At 36.5% G+C, this 20,575-nt stretch overlaps 1 protein-coding gene across 1 annotated transcript in view; it reads right to left on the reverse strand.

Annotated features, from left to right (window-relative positions):
- Positions 1-20,575, reverse strand: part of camta1a (calmodulin binding transcription activator 1a) — a 385,900-nt gene that overhangs the window by 362,483 nt on the left and 2,842 nt on the right. Inside the window, exon 2 of the mRNA XM_016257232.1 lies at positions 19,420-19,521. Within this exon, the coding sequence (XP_016112718.1) occupies positions 19,420-19,521 (102 nt within the window). The remainder of the gene's footprint in view (positions 1-19,419; positions 19,522-20,575) is intronic.

Here is a 20,575-nt window from a genome sequence, read left to right on the forward strand (position 1 = left end):
CCCACAAACAGAGAGGGAGTTAGACAGAAATTAGGAAGTAGTGAAGGGACAAAAAAGGTTTTTCTGCTTCTGCTTGCCACCCACTCAGAAGGGAATTCTCTCATTAGAAGGGCAGGTAGGATGGAAAAAATATCACACCAGCAGGTCTTGACACAGCTGTGCCTACAGACACGGCTCGTTTCCAACTCACAACTTCTTACTGTTGGATTGTGGGAGTTGGGAGGTTTGAAGTGGGATGGGCCCCAGTCCAACACTTACTAACTGCAAACACAGAATTTCCCAAAAGACATGTTGCTGCTTTTTGCTTTTACAGACGCCTGTGGTGATCTCTTCAAACGGGGCTGTTCATTATTTCAGGGAGGATTTCTCCTTCTGAAATAGACCTTCTCCACAAGTCTGTCCACTTCATGTCAGCTGCAAAATACTGACACCTTGCGTGTCATGTTAGTGAATTTGTCTACTCAAGTGCTCAACTGACAAATCACCTAAATACTTTGGGGATCCATGTTCATTATAATTTCTATGTATCTATGTAAGTCTTCAAACAACAGCCAAGTAAAAAAAAAAATGTCTCTAAAATAGGTTTGGGTGATATACTAGTAGATACAATAAACTGACAGAAATGTATCAGTTGAGATTTTGGATTTTCATCTCTGACACAGTTATGCTCACAAGATGTTACAAAATTATCATTTGCATGCATTTTTAAGCCTTGCCAGTTCAAGTGATTTTGAACCATTCAAGTGCAAGAAGCCTCAATTCAGGACCCTCTAAGAGCACGTTTCTGTGCACCCAAAGCGGACGCAAATAAAGCCGGCAGTCAAAAAGAAAGTGAGTACTTCATCGTTCTTCATTGTTTATTGAGCTTTAAATGTCAAATACACAAAATGTCTCAAAATGACCATATTGGCAAGTATTTATGTAAACTAGCGATGTCACGAGAACCGATACTACACTCTAAAAAAAGATGGTTCTTTAAAGGTTCTTTACATGCAGTAATGGTTTTATTTAGAACCATAGCATTCTGAAGAACCCTTTCATGTTGAAATGGTTCTTTGTGTTAGAGTTTATGGTTCTTTATTCCCGCCCTTTTGTTTTCAAATCTGTAACTGTCAAAGCACCTCATTACTGATTTTCTGGAGTTCAGTGATCCAACTACACAGACTGTCAACACACTCTCAAGGGGTAAATGATTTCATTCTTTAATTGAAATACAATTGTAACTTTAAAAATTTAACTGGCTTCCAAACAAACACTTATCTCTCTTTTTCTTTAAATTTTTGGTCACATATAAGTGTATGTAGCTCTGCTAAGCTGTGGAAACTTCTCTCCTCTTCTCCACCAAGTAGGTAAAAGCGACAATGAATTTTAAATTCATATTGTTCGATTTTATTTTTTATTATTACTTGGGTTTATGTATAAACATACCCAGTCACAATAAATATTAAATCTATCCCATGACTTTATATCACTTTTTTCTTTTAAGATTGTGAAGAGCTCACTAGTGGTGGGCGGTATGACCAAAAATTAATATCACGGTATTTTTCAAAATTATACCGGTTTCACGGTACATGACGGTATTTATTTTTTCCATGCATGACCGGGTGTAAACCACATTTTCTACTGATTAAGAGAGGAAATAGGCTACTGCAGTAGATTGACTTGAATTATTTTACTGTCATGATGAGTGAATATTGTAGAAAAATTCCACTCTAAATAGTGACGAAACACAACCCATTTATATGTTAACCAGGAGTCACTCTCATTTATAAATCGCGACATCGTCTGATAAAATCAACATGCATGTACAGTAGATGCATGTTGAGCAGCTATGCGGTGGTTTTGGCTATATTACTTTTTTGTCTCATGCAGCGCACTGCCTGCATCTGAGTAACAACAAAAAAAACCTTCCTTAAAAAAAATCCTTATATTAATAGACGAACTATGCTCATATTTATTATTCCAAACAGTCAGTATGCGACAGGTGCTTGGAAAAGCTGTTTTGTACTCATTTATTGACGAGTCTGCTGCGGTGCGGCCAGCTGAATGCGCTGCTTCTCTGCCGCTCACTGCACAGAACAGACGCCGAGAGAGGTGATACTTCTCCGGGAAAGTCAGACGAGTCTGCTGCGGGGCGGCCAGCTGAAAGCGATGCTTCTCTGCCGCTCGCTGCACAGAACAGACACCGAGAGAGGTGATACTTCTCCGGGAAAGTCAGACGAGTCTGCTGCGGTGCGGCCAGCTGAAAGCGATGCTTCTCTGCCGCTCACTGCACAGAACAGACACCGAGAGAGGTGACACTTCTCCGGGAAAGTCAGACCTCGCGTTCACGGGACAGCACTGGCGACATCTTCCAACTGAACCATAGCTAAGGTTTATCCAAAAAAGTCGCTAGGTTTGTCAGTATATATATTCTATGGAAAAAAGCAGCTAAAAGGGTCTGAAAGTTGCTAAATTTTAGCATTCGCATTCCGAACATTATTTAAACGACACCGGTATTGCGGTATTTTAAAAATTCATATCATAAGAAAAATAAACAGCGGTATTCTGTATGAACCGGTATACCGCCCAGCACTAGCTCACATACTGTCAATTTTTGCTTTTGGCCTTCATAAACATAATTGTTTTTACACAAACACATGGACACACTGTAACTCTAAACTCAATTGTGTATTTCAGATGTATTACATCCCACAACCTCATCATCTTACGCTACTTAATCACACCAAAATGATGGACTTTAAAGGCATCATATTAATTGGATTGTTTCACTGAAACTTGGTCTTCATCACATCTATTTTTTGTTCTTATTTTGTGTTTTATTTATTTATGAATTTATTCAAGTTCAATGTCAATTGTCATTCATTAATGTATTCAGCTAATAACTGTTGTTAAGAGCACTGATAATTTTGCATGTCAATAAAAACATAATTCACACAACATGCTGCTGTTGTGGTTGTTGTTGTTTTAATGTAAAACCCTAACCGAGGCTACACTCTAAGATGCCTCATTACTGATTTTCTGGAGCTCAGCCATCCAACTACACAGACTGTCAACACACTCTCAACAGGTAAATAATTTCTTTCTTAAAATGTCTATGAATTATAACTTTCAAATGCTAATTGATTTCCTTTGTCTTTTCTCTTTTTAGTTTAAGAGAACGTGTAAGTGTGACCAGCTCTATTCAGTTAAGGATACTCTCCTCTTCTTCACTAAGTAAGTAACAAAGATATTGAATTTATGGTCCATTTTGTTAGATATTTTTTATTAATAGGGTTTATGCATAAACATACCAACTATCCCATGACTTAATATTACTTTTTCCTTTTAACATTGTGAAGTGCTCACATACTACTTTTGGCCTTCATAAACAATTGTTTTCAAATGTACAAATGAAAGGGGACACATTGTATATCTAAACTCAATTGTGCATTTCAGATGCTGTCATGTCCTGCAACCTCGTCATCTGCAGACCAAAATACAGATAATGATTAACTTAAAGGCATCATAGAGGATTGGGAAGATATTTCACTGGAGCTTGGTCTTCAATACACTATTTTATGTTCTATTTTCTTTTATTTCTTTAAGCATTTATTTATGTTCAATGTCCATTGTCATTCATTAATTTATTCTGCTATTAACCGTTGTTAGAATACTGTCATTTTTGCTACAATTTCACGTCATTAAAAAAGTACCTAATTGATACGTTGTTGTTGCTGTTGAGTTTATGTAAAACCCTAAGAGACACTTCAAGGTATTATAAGACCAGGCAGATAGAGGGGTAAAAACAATATTAATAATAATATATACAAATAATACTAATATTAATGATATTAACATACTAATATTAATGAAAAACTATCACTAAAAGGGTTATTTATAACACCAATAAGGTCCTATATAGCATTTTCAAAGCATGGTTCTATATGGAACCCTATAAAAAAGGTTATTTTTAGCACTAAAAAGGGTTCTGCTATTGTTACAAGCCGAAGAACCCTTTTCTGGTACTGTTTAGAACCATTTTTCTTAAGAGTGTACGGTACCAAGTCGGTATATACATTTTAAAATCCTGCCGGTACTTGTTTTTCTTCAGTAGCATAAGTACTGATGGCTCCGAAGGTAGCGACTAGCAAGGCTGCAATTCTTCCGGAATTGACCGGGGCAGGCAGAACATACACTTGGAAGTGTTTCCGTCGGCCCTAGGATAAAGAAAAAAATGTCGCCTACAAGCACACAGAAGAACTAAACGTGGAAGATGCTGACAATATATGAATATGATTGTGTAAGATTTAAACACGATCCAAATAAAAGCACAAGCGCTGCGCATGATCACGCACACATACAGTAACTGTCTGACAGCTTACAGCCTGTTCATTCGTTGTGTATCCGTCCGCGAATTATCCTTATTACTAGGGCTGTGAATCTTTTGGTAGACAGCTAATCAATTCGATTCACGATTCATAGGTTTCCGATTCGATTCAAGAACGATTTATGCAAATTTAGAACGATTCAATTCGATACGATTCACAATTAAATTTGATTCGATTCGATTAATGATTCGATTCTGCATTCTTTCAGTGCATTCACAGGATTATTTAAATGCTTCCCATAAATTATTTAAATGCTTAGTCAGGGGGCAAATTACACAACAGCCTTTATGGTTACAGAACCATAGGTTACAGAAAAATAAAACATTTTTGTCCATTGTTAGATGCTAGTTTAATGATGCTATGGCACATGTAGAAATTTATGTAAGATTTTAAAAAAGAGCTTTAAAAGTATTATGTATTAGGGCTGGGTATCGATTCAGATGTCCCATTTCGATTCGATTTCGATACGCAAGCTCTCGATTCGATTCTCGATTTTTTTTTTTTATTACATTCAGTGAATATAGTTTTAATAAAACTGCTATTGATATTTCTAAAAAATTAACAGTAAACATCAGTTTACAAATGGTGAATTAATAAAAAGAAATTAAGAACCACATGCCTGTATTTTAAACATTCTTTTTTTTGTATAGGGTCCTTTTTTTTACACAATAATAGGGCCCTATAAAATGTTCTTAATTTTTCTGGCAATCAGATGAAGGCATAAAACATTAATTTAATTTAATTTATCCTAATCAAATGAAAATTAAACCCTTTTATTTTTTGGCAAACAAAGTGCTGCACAACAGAGGTTTACTGTTAAAATAAAAAAGAAAACAGATGTGATTATTCCTTTAAAAATAAAGATTTATTAAGATGTATTAGCAGTAGTAGCATTGAGTCTTAAGACTGCTAAATAGTAATATATTCTGACAGTAGAATGTTAAACTAAACTTTTACTTTGACGGGTTGCCGTGAAGAAATTCCAGCTGCTGTGTATGTGATATGACGGTAGTTTTCTCAAATTAAATGGTAAATGCTAATGAAGTGACTCTCAGAGCAGCTGGAGATGACATTCGTGTTCATATCATCATATAGAGAGACGGCAGAAACTGAAAACATTCCGAGCGTCATCCGCGCTTTAGTATGTGTAAACAAAACCGCGGTGCGCCGCACCATCTGCGATTCATTCATTGCAGAAATCATGGCGCCTTATGCGTGATATCAGATGCTTCCGCAGATTTATAGTATTACTATAGCATTTCACCTGAGCATTGCGAATTGCGCGTGCAGCCATGATAAGTGCTGAATGAATGACAGGATTTCTGTTGTAACATCGCGCAAGGTAAATAAGGGTGACATCTAGTGGAGAAGACTAATGATAAGATTCACATTAATCAGATCTTGTTTTAAATGTGTGCTGAAATAAATACCGGAAAAGATCGATTCGTGGCTTTTGAGAATCGATATCGAATCGACCTCATTTAAAAAAACGATTAATTGGAAAATCTTCTTTTTTTTTGCCCAGCCCTATTATGTATAAGCTAACATTTTGTCACTCCAGGGGCGTAGCCATCATTTCAGAAGTGACACAACTGTCAAATACAATCATTTTATGTATGTATGTATTTATTTTAATTATTACTTTTCACAAGGAATTATTTTCTTATCTCTTACTTTGAATTTACTATAAAAAAATCAAATACACTGCTGGACAATAATCAATCATTTGTAATCTATATTTTTTTCCTAATGGAAATTTTATGATTGTTTTATATACTACAAACACTTATTTCAATTTTCTGCACAGAATAAGGTAGAAAATATACATAGTTTCATATACATATAATAGTTTCTGTACTGTAATAAATATGTAAATTTACACTGCATCATTCATAAACTAAATTTATTTATTGTGTTTATTGTCTTAATGTTTCATCAGTTCATTCTGCTTTTTATTCAGATTAGCTGCAACGATAGATGCCTTTGTCCATATTAGGCATTTCCTGTACGTCTTAAGTTCTTTGAGCGCAAGATCACTTCTCTTTCAGTGCGAAAACGTCTGTATCTCATTTTCATAAAATAAAATGCTATAGTATTTAAGTTTTCCTCTCCATCGGCGAATGATGACCCTGAAAGAAAACGCGCCCGAAGTTTGTTTGCTATAGCAACGAATGCTATACTTTCATGCATCTGACCATGTTTCAAGATCAATGCATTGCATCGTCAGAGTTTGTAATCGATGCATCGAGAAAACGAGTGAATCGTTACACCCCTACTTATTACCTTTATTGGCTAATATTACTGGTTTAAATAATTGTTGTTTATGTTATTGGTTTTTAAAAATATTTTCGGCCTTCCAGTATGTCAGTGAATTTAAACTAATGCTTGCATTCAGAGTACAGGTGTGTGCATGCGTGTGTGTGTATTATTTGAAGGCCAAGTGCCACAAATTTTTGTAATGTTAAATAAAGGAGTTAATGTTTAAGTATCATTGTTATTTTTCCCGTGGTATTGACTTGGTATTGAGTATTGTGTACTTTTAGTGGTATCGGTACCGACTACTAGATTTTTGGTATCGTGACGTCACTAATGTAAGCACAGTCAGTTATGTCTTAAGTGAACAGTTGGGAGAAAATATACCTGCTGCTGCCTAGATCCTTAATGTTAATCAAACAGCAAAATAAAGAGAACAAATCATTCACGGCTTCTAACTGAATTGATGAGAATCGATGTATATTTCATTCAGTGTTTTTTTTTTATTTGATTACTTTATTCAGTTTCTGTAGCTTTTTTTTTTTAATTTACAATATAACATGTTTAGGGCCCTATGAAAGGTTTTATTTTTCCAACCTTATGTTTTATTGTAACCAAATTCAGTTTTAGCATGTCTAATTATTTGAAAGAATAAAACAAGTTTAATTTATTCTTACAATAGCCTCAGTGTTTCCCCTGCCATTATTTTAGGGGGGCGGCCCGGCCCCCCCAACGGCACCCCCCTCCCCCCTTGAAGGTCAAGCTAATTTTATTTAATTATATTTTCTCTGTAGCGCCAGATCAGAACAGAAGTCATTTAAAGTTACCTTTCTTATAGAACATGTCTATACCTTGTTCTTGCAAACTAAATAGCCTTATGTTATTTATCTTATTTACATGACGGCATGTCATTTCAGTCTCTACGTTATGGTCGCGCTCTCTGCATCACGCACAACGGAGTTCCGCCCGATGCGCGCGCTCACACACACTCATAAGTAAGCCCACTCCGATTCATATTTAAATATGAATTCTGCGTGTCTCTGTGTTAATGAATGGCACAGACCCCCCCCCCCAAAGCCGTAAACCTAGGGGAAACACTGAGCCTTATGATTTTTTTGCTCAGAAATTCTGTGTTGTGTATTTACATTTTGTTTTAAGGCATAAACATTCATTTAATCTATCTTTTAAGTAATGAAAATTAAACAAATTAAATTTTTGGGAAAATAAAGGTCATTTAATATTACAATTAAAACATTGAAGAAATATTGAATGCTTATTCCTTAAAAATAAGGTTTTAATAATTTTAGTAGTAGTAGTAGCAGTCGTTTACGTACATTCTTCTCAACAGTAATATATTTCTGCCAATGCCCTCAAGTTAAACCAAACTTTTATTTTGACGGGTTGCCGTGAATACCTTTTAGATTTCTGTGTGTGTATGACATGATGATGGTTTTACTCAAATGAAACAGTCAAATGCTCATGAAGTGACTCTCAGAGCAGTTCTGGAGATGTTGTTCATGTATTTATGTCCTCATTAGTGAGACGGCAGAGGTTAATATCACTGCAAGCGTTACGAGCGTTTCAGTACGAGTACTACACAAAACCGCACGTCTGCGCCATTCATTAACACAGAGACACAAAGAATTCATATTTAAATATGAATCGTTTTGCGGTTTAATATTTACAACTACTAGTGGGAGTGGGCTCACTTGTGTGTGTGTGTGTGTGCGCGCGCATCGGGCGGAACTCTGCTGTGCGTGATGCAGAGAGCGCGACCATAACGTAGAGACTGAAATGACATGCCGTCGTGTAAATAAGATAAATAACATAAGGCTATTTAGTTTGCTTAACAAAAGAACAAGGTATATACCTGTTCTATAGGAAAGGTAACTTTAAATGACGTCTGTTGTGATCTGGCGCTATAGAGAAAATATAATTAAACAAAATTAACTTGACCTTCAAGGGGGGCGGGCCACCCCCTTAAAATAATGGTAGGGGAAACACTGCAATAGATAGATCTACCTGGAAAACTTTAAGCATGATTTGTTTTATTTGTAACTGTCTGTGTCATTTATTGTCTCAGTCTGCCCTATTTGACCTAGTTTTGCCCTTATTGTGTCTTTATTAGTTAATCATCCTCACCTGCCTGTCCCTCGTTAACCACCCTACTTAAGTTCTCCACTCTGTTCTGGTCTTTGTCAGGCATTGCTTGTGTTTTGTGCTGTTTGGATGTTACCGTCCTCTGCCTATGGCTTATCATTAAAAGAATTTCAAGTTTATCCGTTTTGTCGTGAGCTCTCTATCTTCTGCATCAAGCAGTATCATGGTTCAGTTGTTCTTTTTTTTTTTGTCCCATTGCTCATAATTAGATTCTTTGTTCTTATTTTGTTACTATTTATTCCTAAAAAAAGCTTAATTTTTTACTTGCATTAATTATGCCAATAGTTTTTGCTGTGATATCAAAATTAGTATCAAGAATGATAACATTTCAATGATCTTTAAACTTTTGACATCGTAACACCTTTTCAAGAAAAAATAACTATATTGTGATATATTTAGTTTGACTCATAAATTATTCGTATCCTGATAAGAGTTTGTTTTTGGGAGTTCATATTGCCCACATCTACTCTGAAATACATATTTAAAAAAAAAAAAAAAAAGATCCCAGCATTTAGGAAAGGAGGAACACCCTCTTCCACTTCCAAATACAGTATTACTATCATGAACTGAAAGTCACTTTAAAGAGTGATGATGCAAACTGCTATATGATGAAATGGCTAAAAGTGGCAATAACAACACAAAAATACAAATAAGGTCCATATTTCTGCATTTCAGCTGGTGTGAAATGTTGAGCCATTGCTGTTATGTCCAATTACTGAAGTATTTGGGTACTTGTGTGTCATATAGAAGTGCAAGTGTGTCGTATAAAAGTGGACATATATTTCTATGTGGAGAAGGTGACTCATCCTGAGATTATCTGAGATGCCACTCCTGAAGGAGACGGTTTAGGAGCTTTAACAATATCAGTCACGCCAGCTTGAGCTAGTCTCACCCTGGAGACAAGTGCGGGTCATGAAACTTGAGAGGTCTGAAAAAAAACAAATCTAAAATCAATATCATCCACAACGCAAAAGTCTCTGCTCTCTCTCTCTCTCTCTCTCTGTGTACTTCTGTAGTGAGTGACGCTTGCTTTTAATTGTTGCATCCCTCGGCAAGATCCAATGGACAGTTTATTCAACCTTCAATCTAAAAGTTATCATCAATCACGGTTTAAAATATCAATAGCACATTACATCAATTCAGGCACTTTCAAAGGCGATTACGATTATGCGGTCACTTTTTCAGAGCTCGGGTCTAGTTGTGTCAAAATTCACAAATACATTATTGACATTTGCTTCAATATGCATCCCCCCGTAACACGCTGTAGGCAATTGGCAGTGTCACTCTGAATGTAATGAAAACATAAGAGACTATAGCATTTCCCCCTGTAGTCCACCCATAAAATCACTAAACATTAGAACAGACACTATTTGCAAAGCCACTCTCAACTGCTTTATCGATCCATTCAATAGTGATCTAATAAGGTTCTTGTGACCAATGAGCAAGAGAACTGACTTGAAATAATAATCAGATTGCTATTATGATGAAATATTCCACAGCTTTTATATAGCAGACATAAAATATACGGCAATAGTGCAACCAATGTGATGAGAAGACTGGGCTTCCCTTTTTTTGGAATGATCTGGTAAAACCCAATCTTTTTCTCCGTCATTGAATTTCTGGCCGCTCTTATTGAAGAGCCGTAGCCATTGGGCTATTTGTTAGAAGTCTGCCATTGCACAGAACCTCTGATCCTGCTATCACAGCTCAACTGATGAACTCAATTTAAACTAAGGCCTGGTGGGGCCACATACTTCTCAGGCAAGCTTGTGCTGTCCAGAGATTGGGCTGTCATCTAAATTTAACTCCCTGAGAAAAAAGATGGTCCTGCTTTCAGAAAAATCAGAATAGCTTTAGCTTCTGTCATTCAAGAATAGAGACCTCTGTCTAATCTCCATGTGTTCACAAGGCTTTCTTTTGATTTTGTTACAAAAGTAATTCACCAAAAAAATGTAAATGCTATCATCATTTATACACCCGCGTGTTGTTCCAAACCTGTTTGACCGACTTTCTTCCACACAAAAAAAAAAACAACTTAATTCAATTGTGAACAGTGGTTCCACACTTTGAAAATGGGTTTTCTAAATATTAAATGAAATTGTAAACTCAAAAACTGAATAAATTCAAAAACACCATCTAGCAGAAACCAGTGTAAATACAACAAAATCAAACTAACTCAACCAAATCTTCTGCAGCTAGCAAGCATTAGCACATGTTAGCATGTTAAATAAAAACTTTTATTTACCTTATTTGACACGGTGTCAGTATAAAGACAAAAAACTAAAGGAGTTAAAGCAAGAAAAGACTCCATTGGTTCTTGCACAAAAACTGATTTTTAGTAGCATAAAGCACACAACCTAAGCATAGGCTCCACTCTTCACCACAGTGGAACCCCACAAAACACACCTTCAATTAAACCACTATTCAGTTCCTTGCAAAGCATGCTGGGAGATGGAAATCCCCAGCCTAGTTTTAGCAAGCTATGCTAAGTAGTTATGTTAATGCTAGGAAAAAAGGATTAATCCCAAATCGATTAACTAAACTTCTGTTTTACAAATGTCATTAAATATAATAAAAACTAATTTTAATGAAGTACACTGAGAAAGCAGATGTTAATGGATGCTAATGACAGGTGTAAAGTGGCTCAAATGACATGAGGGTGAGTAGAGTCCTATGAAATCTCTTTTATTTTTACCCAAATTACATTTAAATTTGTATGTATTCTGTGTTTCTGGAATCTATTTGGTTTCATTTAATTATATAATAAAACAAGTGTATAATTTGACAACATACCACTGAACAATGTTACCATTACTTTTTAGAGTTGACTGATATCAGTACCAGTCATATTGTATATTTAATTGTGCATGCTAATTAATGCATACCAGGGCTCCAGATAGGCATGGGCCGATTACTGGTTTCAAGGTATACCGCGATTTGAAAATGTCATGGTTTCAAAACCGCTAATATTTTCCGTTATAACGTTCCTGCGGTATGCGCTGTTTTTCATGCCTCCTCAAAGACTGAAAGCGTAGGAATCCCTCAGGTTGAGTGCAGTGTAGAGAGTAACACGACCCTCCTCCTCCTGTTGGTGCAAACGAGCGGTCAGTCACGTGTGTGTAGGATGGACGAACTTAAGGAGCTGCCCCTGGAACTTACACGATCGGCAACCGGACGTTTTTTGTCTTATTGCAACTCGTCTCTGTTCTGGACTTGCACAAACTGCGTTGCAATGCAATCATTTTCCAAAATGTAATTTATGTGAAAATATGAAGTCTGTTAATACAGGCCAGAGACGTTGAAGACGGACGCACAGAAAAAATACCGTAGCAGGCAGATCACTCACTGTTCATGATGCATGAACTATTGGAAGAAAATCCTCAATATTGATTTGGAGGTTTATATGAATGTGTTTCTGAGGGGAACTGACTGTCTTCAGAAAAGTTTACGTGGTATTTTCTTTTAATCTCGTCTCTATAGTTCATATTAAAGCAGTGTTTCAGCTAGGGGGGTGCGATATTGACAAAAAATTATATCTCGATATTTTCTGGGATTTTATCGATAACAATAATTAGACGATATTTTACTGAGTGTGTTATTGTGCTGGTATCTTAAGGATTTCCGAAGACAGCTGACTCCTAATGTTTTTAATATTCTTCATATTCTGTGTGCGGGTCAGTTCATACTGATAGAAATGAATCTTTTCCAATAAGTTTAAACTGATTTTTGCATTTTATGGGCATTTTTTCTAAAAGTGTCCATTATCTTTTGAGTCAAATTCTTACATTTAATTAGGGAATTAGAATAATAAGACATTTGGGCTTTACCAAGCAAATTAAATCAACACAGAAGCTGCATCTGAAGTGGCATTTAGATGTATTTACACGCATGTATTTTGTTTAATGCAAGACATGAATGCATTTAACCTGCAATTACAAATGCATAAATAATGTTTTGATATATTAAACATAAAACGTTGAATACTGATGTTTGAAATGATTTAAAACATGAAAAAAATAAAAAAGAAAAGAAAGAAAAAGCCAAAATTTTAAATTAAAACCGCCAGCAGGTGGCAGCAAATCACTGTTAATAAGTGAGTTGCTTCGTTCAGGCATGTAGTATAATTTCACAAAGCTAGTCAGAACATTCTGTTTTTGCTTCATATTGGGTTATTATTAAATCAAATTATGTATATGAAATTATATAAATGATATGTATATGAATTATATAACTAAAATTAAATAACTGTAATTACAGATTTAGGTTAAATAAAGATGTCAGTATTTTTTTTTACCCAGTCATTTAAAAATAACACATTTTAGAGCTGGAACGACAATACCGTGATACTGTGAAACCGTGATATTTGTGCTTAAGTTTATAATACCGTCAAAATCTCATACCGGCCCATGCCTAGCTCCAGACTGTGACCAAATGGTCACATTTTGCGACCATTTTTTCTGCCGGTGCGAGTAAATTTTGTGCGCAGTCGCACTGGCGTGACCACTGCGTTGTTCATCTCGCGCTGCAAACGGCAAACGAAACAAAAGCGTAACAAAATCCTGCTACTCGTTTGAGCTGCGCATACTATATATGTCATATCTCTCTGAAATTAAAAGAATACTGCACATTGTAATCTCTATGAGTTAAGTCTATTTATTATCAAAGCATTTGTCAGTTATACAGTTAAAACGGAGAAAATATGTGAACGACTGCATTGCAGGCTAATTCAACATGTGCCCCTAAATGTTCTGCTTGTGCTCCTAAAAATGTTTAGTCAGGGGCTACAGTGCTCCTAGTAAAAATAGAAGTTAGTCTGGAGCCCTGCATACCTAAATTTAGCTGAAGCATTTACATTTATTTTTTTCTTGATGTTTTATTTTTTATTTATTTAGACAAAATAGCATAGAATATTTAATATTGGTCATTTGTTTGTTATAGACATTTAGAATTTTCCCTGCATTACATTTTTATTTAATATAATTTAATCACAGTCTGTTGAATTATAAACTTTTACTATGCCCAAATTGGGATTCATTTAATTCAACACTTCTCTGTGAAATTCTTATTCTACTATTTTTCTGTCTGCGTTTTTCACAGAAATCACAAGCCCCAAATTGACTCAATTTTGAAAGAAGCATGGGTTTTGGGGAAATCATGTACATGTGTGTTATTGAACATTCTAAAGCAATGTAACGGCCAATGAGAACAAATGCTGAGAGCTCTGCTGGGCAACTTATTTAGATGTAGCTTCTGAGACATTATGGTTTAAGAAGAGACAAGCATACAAGGCTTAAAGTACAAGCGTCAGGCATGTGTGCACAAGGCCCACAAGCAAATACTAGACAGCTGTTAGAAAAGCCAAGCTGAATTACCACAGACATACAATGAATTAATATGGATAAAAACTGTTTCACAGACTTCTCATTTCCTCCATTTACATATGACTGATATTCCACTCACTAACTCTCCAGTGAATTAGTTTATCTAATCTGAGAGACAGATTCACCACGTAAACTCATAAACATCTTTGAAACCACCACATCAATAAATCAATGACTCAAAATAAACCATCAATTTTTTAAACGGATGTCAAACTAGGAACAAATGGTTACCTGGAACAAGGCCCAATGCTAAGTCACAATTACCACTTCACTGAGAGTACTTCTACATTGTAAGAAGCCAGACCTTGCTATTATCTTGAAAATAAAAAAAGAAGCATGGATTGAGGCATAGCAAAAGCCCTCTGAACTAGCATAATGTTGACTAAACCATATGCTACTACTACTTCAGTGGCAATCAGTTACACTTAAGCGTGATAGTTGTGAGAAGAAGTAAGAAAATGATTCTTGGCACGACTGACTGCGAGTGACTGAACATCTCTTGAGGGATAATAAAGAAAACCACATCTTAAACCTTTTAGACCTGGCGTCCATTACTATGAATGTGCATGTGACTCTGCTTTAGATCTTGTCAATGAAAGGTTGTATGTTTAACAGCTAATCAAATAGCAATATCGACCTTCATATTTTTATTTTAGAAAAATAAAGCACACTGACGACAGACATAATGGCCCTTTAGCCAAAGTGCAAAAGTAATGGTCCTTAAAAACTTTTTTATATTAACAGGCATCTCATAACAGTTTGATAGATTTATTGTAAGATTAAACAAATTTGTATGTATAAGTCCTATTTCAACTGTAGCTTTACAACTTTGGCCATTAAGTATTCTTTTTTTGACAGACCATGTTTTCTGTCCAAAAATTAGAGTCTAAAGGAAACAATCCACAATACTGTCCACAGTTTGCTGCATACAATGCTTTGTGGTCTTTTACTGTGTTTTTGTGAATGGACAATTAATCAGTGACATCTCTTTAAATCAACATTACATACTTTCTTTTCCATGTTTTTACTTTTTGAAAAATCAATGCTTGATTAACTGCAAAAACCTGGTCTTTGCTGAGAAAAATGATGATGGTGTCTAAATTAAGGAGCACAAACAACATCATATCAGCATCTCTCTTTCACCTGATCATGTTCTTGTTCAACTTTTTGATGTATTAGAAAGCAGTAATATTGTCTGTAAAAGGACAGACAACAAAGTGAGCTCATATTAGAAGCATAATGTGTTATAAAGAATACATAAACCAGCCATGTATGGACAAACTGTCTGCCTTCACTGCCTTTGAATGCTGCTAGTATATGGCCATAAGAAATACTGAGACACTTTCTATTTTTCAATATTTGCCCTGAATCCTCAGACTAGACACACTACGCAGCAGTGTTCAGCTGTGTCTGCCCATAGTGCTGTTTGTCAGGCTGGCTATAGCCACTGTTACAAATCACCAGCAGGCAGCCTTGTTAAAACACTGATGTGGTTTAATGGCTGATGTCCGAGACTTGGGTACATCTGATGAGCTCTCAGCAGACATTAATGTCCAACCATATCCACAAGAGCAATCACAATTCTGGCTGAAGTTTTCTTGTTTTGTATTTCTTTTTCACATAGTGAAAGTAATTTCTAAACTAAATCTAGACTACGCAGCCTTTTTGGTTCTACGCTGACTAAATTGTTACGAACATCTCATCTAAAAGTTGTTGGCATTCAGATACAGTAGGAGGCTGGCCTGAATCCACGAAGCCCAAAACAGCGACTTAATTCAGCTACCAAAGTGCCTGCAACAAACTGAAGAGAAAAACGAGCCTTCTTATGTATTTTCAGCCTCAGCCAAGCTCACCCATCCATGAAAATCCCATCTCAGGGAGAGAGGAGGTGAAGACCTGCGAGCACACACACATTCACTCGCACACAGCAGACAGTAAAGGACACACCGCCAGATCCTCACTAAAGCCCTTTATCCTTATCATAACTACTCCCACAATTACTCACATGAGTGGTTTACCTGTTTCCGCCAAGCCATGCTGCATTTTTACTGTCCTAGTGATACGAAAACCTCTAGGCACCAAACATTAACTGGGCCGCTACAGACAGGCACACACAGCGGTTACATCATGCTGGAGTGTGAGATGCAATACTTAAAGCGTAGACAGATACACAGGGCGGCATGCTCGCATATATACACACACTAGGGCTGGGCGATATAGCAAAAAAATGTATCAACGATATAATGTTTCATATCGTTCGGTATTGATAATTATTGACATTTTTTTATAACCTTTTTTAAAACAGAGCAATAGAAAAAAACTTTTAAATTTAACCACTGTATTTTTAAATTAACCCAATTTATTGAGACAAATAACAAATATTTTTTGTTTTAACAAAATAAAAATTTAACAAATATCTCATTTCTAATGTTTTATATGCAAATTAAATAGGTCTGAAGGAAACTTTTGGCTCGTCTCCCGAGGCCACAGGAGGGCGCAATGAGCAAAATAATGCAGCACTTAACTGGGCCGCTACAGACAGGCACACACAGCGGTTACATCATGCTGGAGTGTGAGATGCAATACTTAAAGCGTAGACAGATACACAGGGCGGCATGCTCGCATATATACACACACTAGGGCTGGGCGATATAGCAAAAAAATGTATCAACGATATAATGTTTCATATCGTTCGGTATTGATAATTATTGACATTTTTTTATAACCTTTTTTAAAACAGAGCAATAGAAAAAAACTTTTAAATTTAACCACTGTATTTTTAAATTAACCCAATTTATTGAGACAAATAACAAATATTTTTTGTTTTAACAAAATAAAAATTTAACAAATATCTCATTTCTAATGTTTTATATGCAAATTAAATAGGTCTGAAGGAAACTTTTGGCTCGTCTCCCGAGGCCACAGGAGGGCGCAATGAGCAAAATAATGCAGCACATTACGTCTAAATTAACTCATTTAATCAAACATAATTTCGTAAATTGCATAAACAATTATGAACAAAACAGCATCATGTATTTATGCATTGCTTAATACAAAGAGTCGAATCGCCCATCCCACAGATTGCCTTTAAAAACATATGAGATGCAGTGAAACGGAATAAACCTCCACAAATTCGTGACGCGTTTTCTAAAAGTTTAAACTGTTTTAGCTTTGCATGGCTTTCTATACATCTCTTGTGTGAGACGCGAGTGCAGCAGTCATATTTGTCCGTCTAAAGAATGTGCTGAATATGCATTCTGTGTGAATGCCGTGGTTTCGGTTTTAACCTAATCAATATCTTCTACGCATTGAGCTACTATATTTCTCTAATATTTTGAATGAATAACGCAGCAACTGCGCATCTTGTGGGCTAGACTTATAAAACATTAAAATGCAACAACGTCACTTACATCATGATCACCGCATCTCGCGCTCCACTAATGACACTCCCAGATGCACACCTAACATTTGATTGTACTATTTTTGCATTCAAATGCAAATGTTTATTTTAAATAAAAACATTTTATTCACAATCTCCTCATCACAGGCAGGGACAGCACTCAATTCAGCATGTGTTCGTGTTTGTGTGTGCGGTCTGCGTCACTCATAGCACGTGCCTATAGCGTGCGCTATATCGTAAATTGTTTCTATTGTTATCGAAGAGGGTGTACCGTCGATAAATATCGATACCGTTTTATCGCCCAGGCCTAACACAGACCATCTGAAATATCAACATGACTGCAAACAACTGCTTCTGCCGTTTACATTACATCTCTGGGCATGTTCATTAAAATCTTTGAGCTTTGAAATGGCAAGGACTCACTCAATGGCATAATGAGCAGACAGCACAAGAAGATGAGGCTGATTTAACTCCACTTACAAATTTACACAAAAAATGAACAGGCTTAATTACACAGATCAACTAAGTGTTCAGAGGTGCCAAGAGAGAAGATATACTGCCTATTAAACATGAGAACAGAGCCACTTCTAGGGTAACCAAAGCTCCATATAACACACAAAGTTGTATTAACATGCACATGATCCCACAACAAATGCTTTATGATTAAAGTCCAACATAAAATATGCATGTTTTATACTCTAAGGGGAAATGTGTCTAGTAGTGTTGACAAATCATTTCAACAAATAGTAGCGCTCAGTCTTGCTGTGCTATTGGATGGATGTTTTTCAAAGGTCGATGCTAGCATTTGAAGCACAGGGGCTACATACACACTGCAGCTAAATTTGGTTGACAGCTTACCTTTTAATGCTTAAATCTGTTCTGTACACACAGAGTTCAGTAATTTATAGGACTGACAACCACATTCTACAACAGAATTAAGTTACGAAAAATGTAGGTAGTGACAACCACATTTACAAAAATCCTATGCAGTGCATACAGAATTGTACTGAACAACTAGTTATTAATGACATATTTACAAATGCATCACAGTTGTGTCTCTCTTCTGTATGTGCCATGCAAAAAATCACTGTAAAAGTGGTGTCTTGATTCATTCTTGTTGCCAGATCTTGCCAAAAAAAGACAGCCAACAAGAACAAACCCAAATAAATCAAAATACTTTATCTTGGAAAGAAGACCAAAATTTTCACGACCTGAACCTGCCTACTTTATTATTTCCATATATTGGATGGACTTATGAGCCCAAACAACAAGCCCTGAGACACTTATAATAAGTGGGCATGGCAACACTTCAAGAGTGAGCTCTGTGAAACAGCTTTCCCATCTTAAACAAAACATGACAGTTCTGTCGACAGTTGTTTAGTTAAAATCCCCAAACATACCAATTCTTTGGTCACTGTAATATTACTTTGGTCAAAAATAGAGGATATCAAAAGTGAGACACGAAGATGTTTACCATGGTGTCAGTCATAAAAATTTCACAGTCAGTTCTGTTCCATACACACACAAAACCATAATTCGGGGAATTCACTCCCATATTTAAATGCGGTTGTCTCTACTGAAGCTTTACAGTCTGTACATAACCAAGGTGTGCCAGATCTTACCCACCCACTGTCACTTTCAGTTATTAACAACACATCCGATATCGACAGCATACCCCCGTCAAAGCACTGACTCGTCAATCATCACAGAAAGCCCCAACATGAAGTCCCAAGGGAGGAGAGGACGACATGAAATCAAGAGGTAAATAAATGAATCGATGGATGAATAATAGATTAGGCAGCAAGTGGCCCCTTCGAGCAATGCCACGAATGCAATATTAATAAGCAGCTCTTACTGTTCGTCTCTGTGTCTTCACTGACACTCTTAGGAGGAGCATGGGCCGAATAACACACAGCTGATCTGTACATTCGATCCGGATTACGGATTTTCTTCAGTCCTTCAGGAAGCAAAGAGAGAGTGGAGAAGAAAAAAAAGAATTCTGGGAAAAGTACACATTCCCGGATGTACAACTTTGTTTTAGTCTTTATTTCCCCCATGCACATAGCAGGAACTTATAAGAATGTTTACCAGGGTCAGCAGTGTAGCGTCTGCCGAACCCCAGTCTCCCTCCCATCAGCAAGCCCATGCATCCCAAATGTGTCCATCTCCATGCTGAAGAACACCTCTCCCAAACAATATGCACCGTTCGGCCTTAGAGTTCAGCATGCCTATTTGCTTCTCCCCCTTTTTTATCAAGCGCATTCAGGGGTGCATTTAAAGGGATTACTTTGGCTTAAGGTGCTGCCTTATGAAGAGAAAATGTAGTTTCGTTTGCAGGCAGGGGTATGGACGAGGAATGTAAAAGCACCCGGTTCCCTTGTAACTTCAGACCGCATGCACATTTTCATTAACTATAACAAAGTGTCATAGATGGCTCCAGCTGTTAATGGCTAGAAGTGTTACACTGCCAAGAGAGAAAACAATCTATCTAGACCACTGTACAGTAGTAACTCCAATACTAACTGTTTTTTTTTTTCAAAATCACCTGACGTGTTGCGCGTGTTTGCCTGTGTTTCTTGTATTTTTTCACTTTTCACCTCAGTCTTGCTGATAAATCTGTAGGTGCTGAAATAAACAGTCAAGAAACAGCCCCTAACAGGTAGCGATGAGGGCAGCAATCAAATTCATTGTGGTCCTAGGGCTGTTTGGTGAGGCTCAATTTTAGTAAGCTACACCAATCGATGAACTTAATGTGTGTTTCTGTGTGAGGCAGGTAGGGAAGGATCGAGACAAGTCGAAAGGATCTGTTATGACTCCCCAGGAAGAAGTGGCATCTCCATCCATCAAAATAAAAAATGTCAAAGCATACTTTCAAACTAAGGAAAATGACTATGCAGAGATCTTTAAAAGTTAATTTTCTACATAATGGCTCAATATGTCACAAATCCCTCTTTGGAGAGCTTGAATCCTTCCTGCTTCTACTTATAGTCAGTTGTTGTGATAAACAGCAC

The sequence above is a fragment of the Sinocyclocheilus grahami genome, unplaced genomic scaffold (genome assembly GCF_001515645.1).
Source record: "Sinocyclocheilus grahami isolate Dianchi unplaced genomic scaffold, SAMN03320097.WGS_v1.1 scaffold29.1, whole genome shotgun sequence".
Classification (NCBI taxonomy): Eukaryota; Metazoa; Chordata; class Actinopteri; order Cypriniformes; family Cyprinidae; genus Sinocyclocheilus; species Sinocyclocheilus grahami.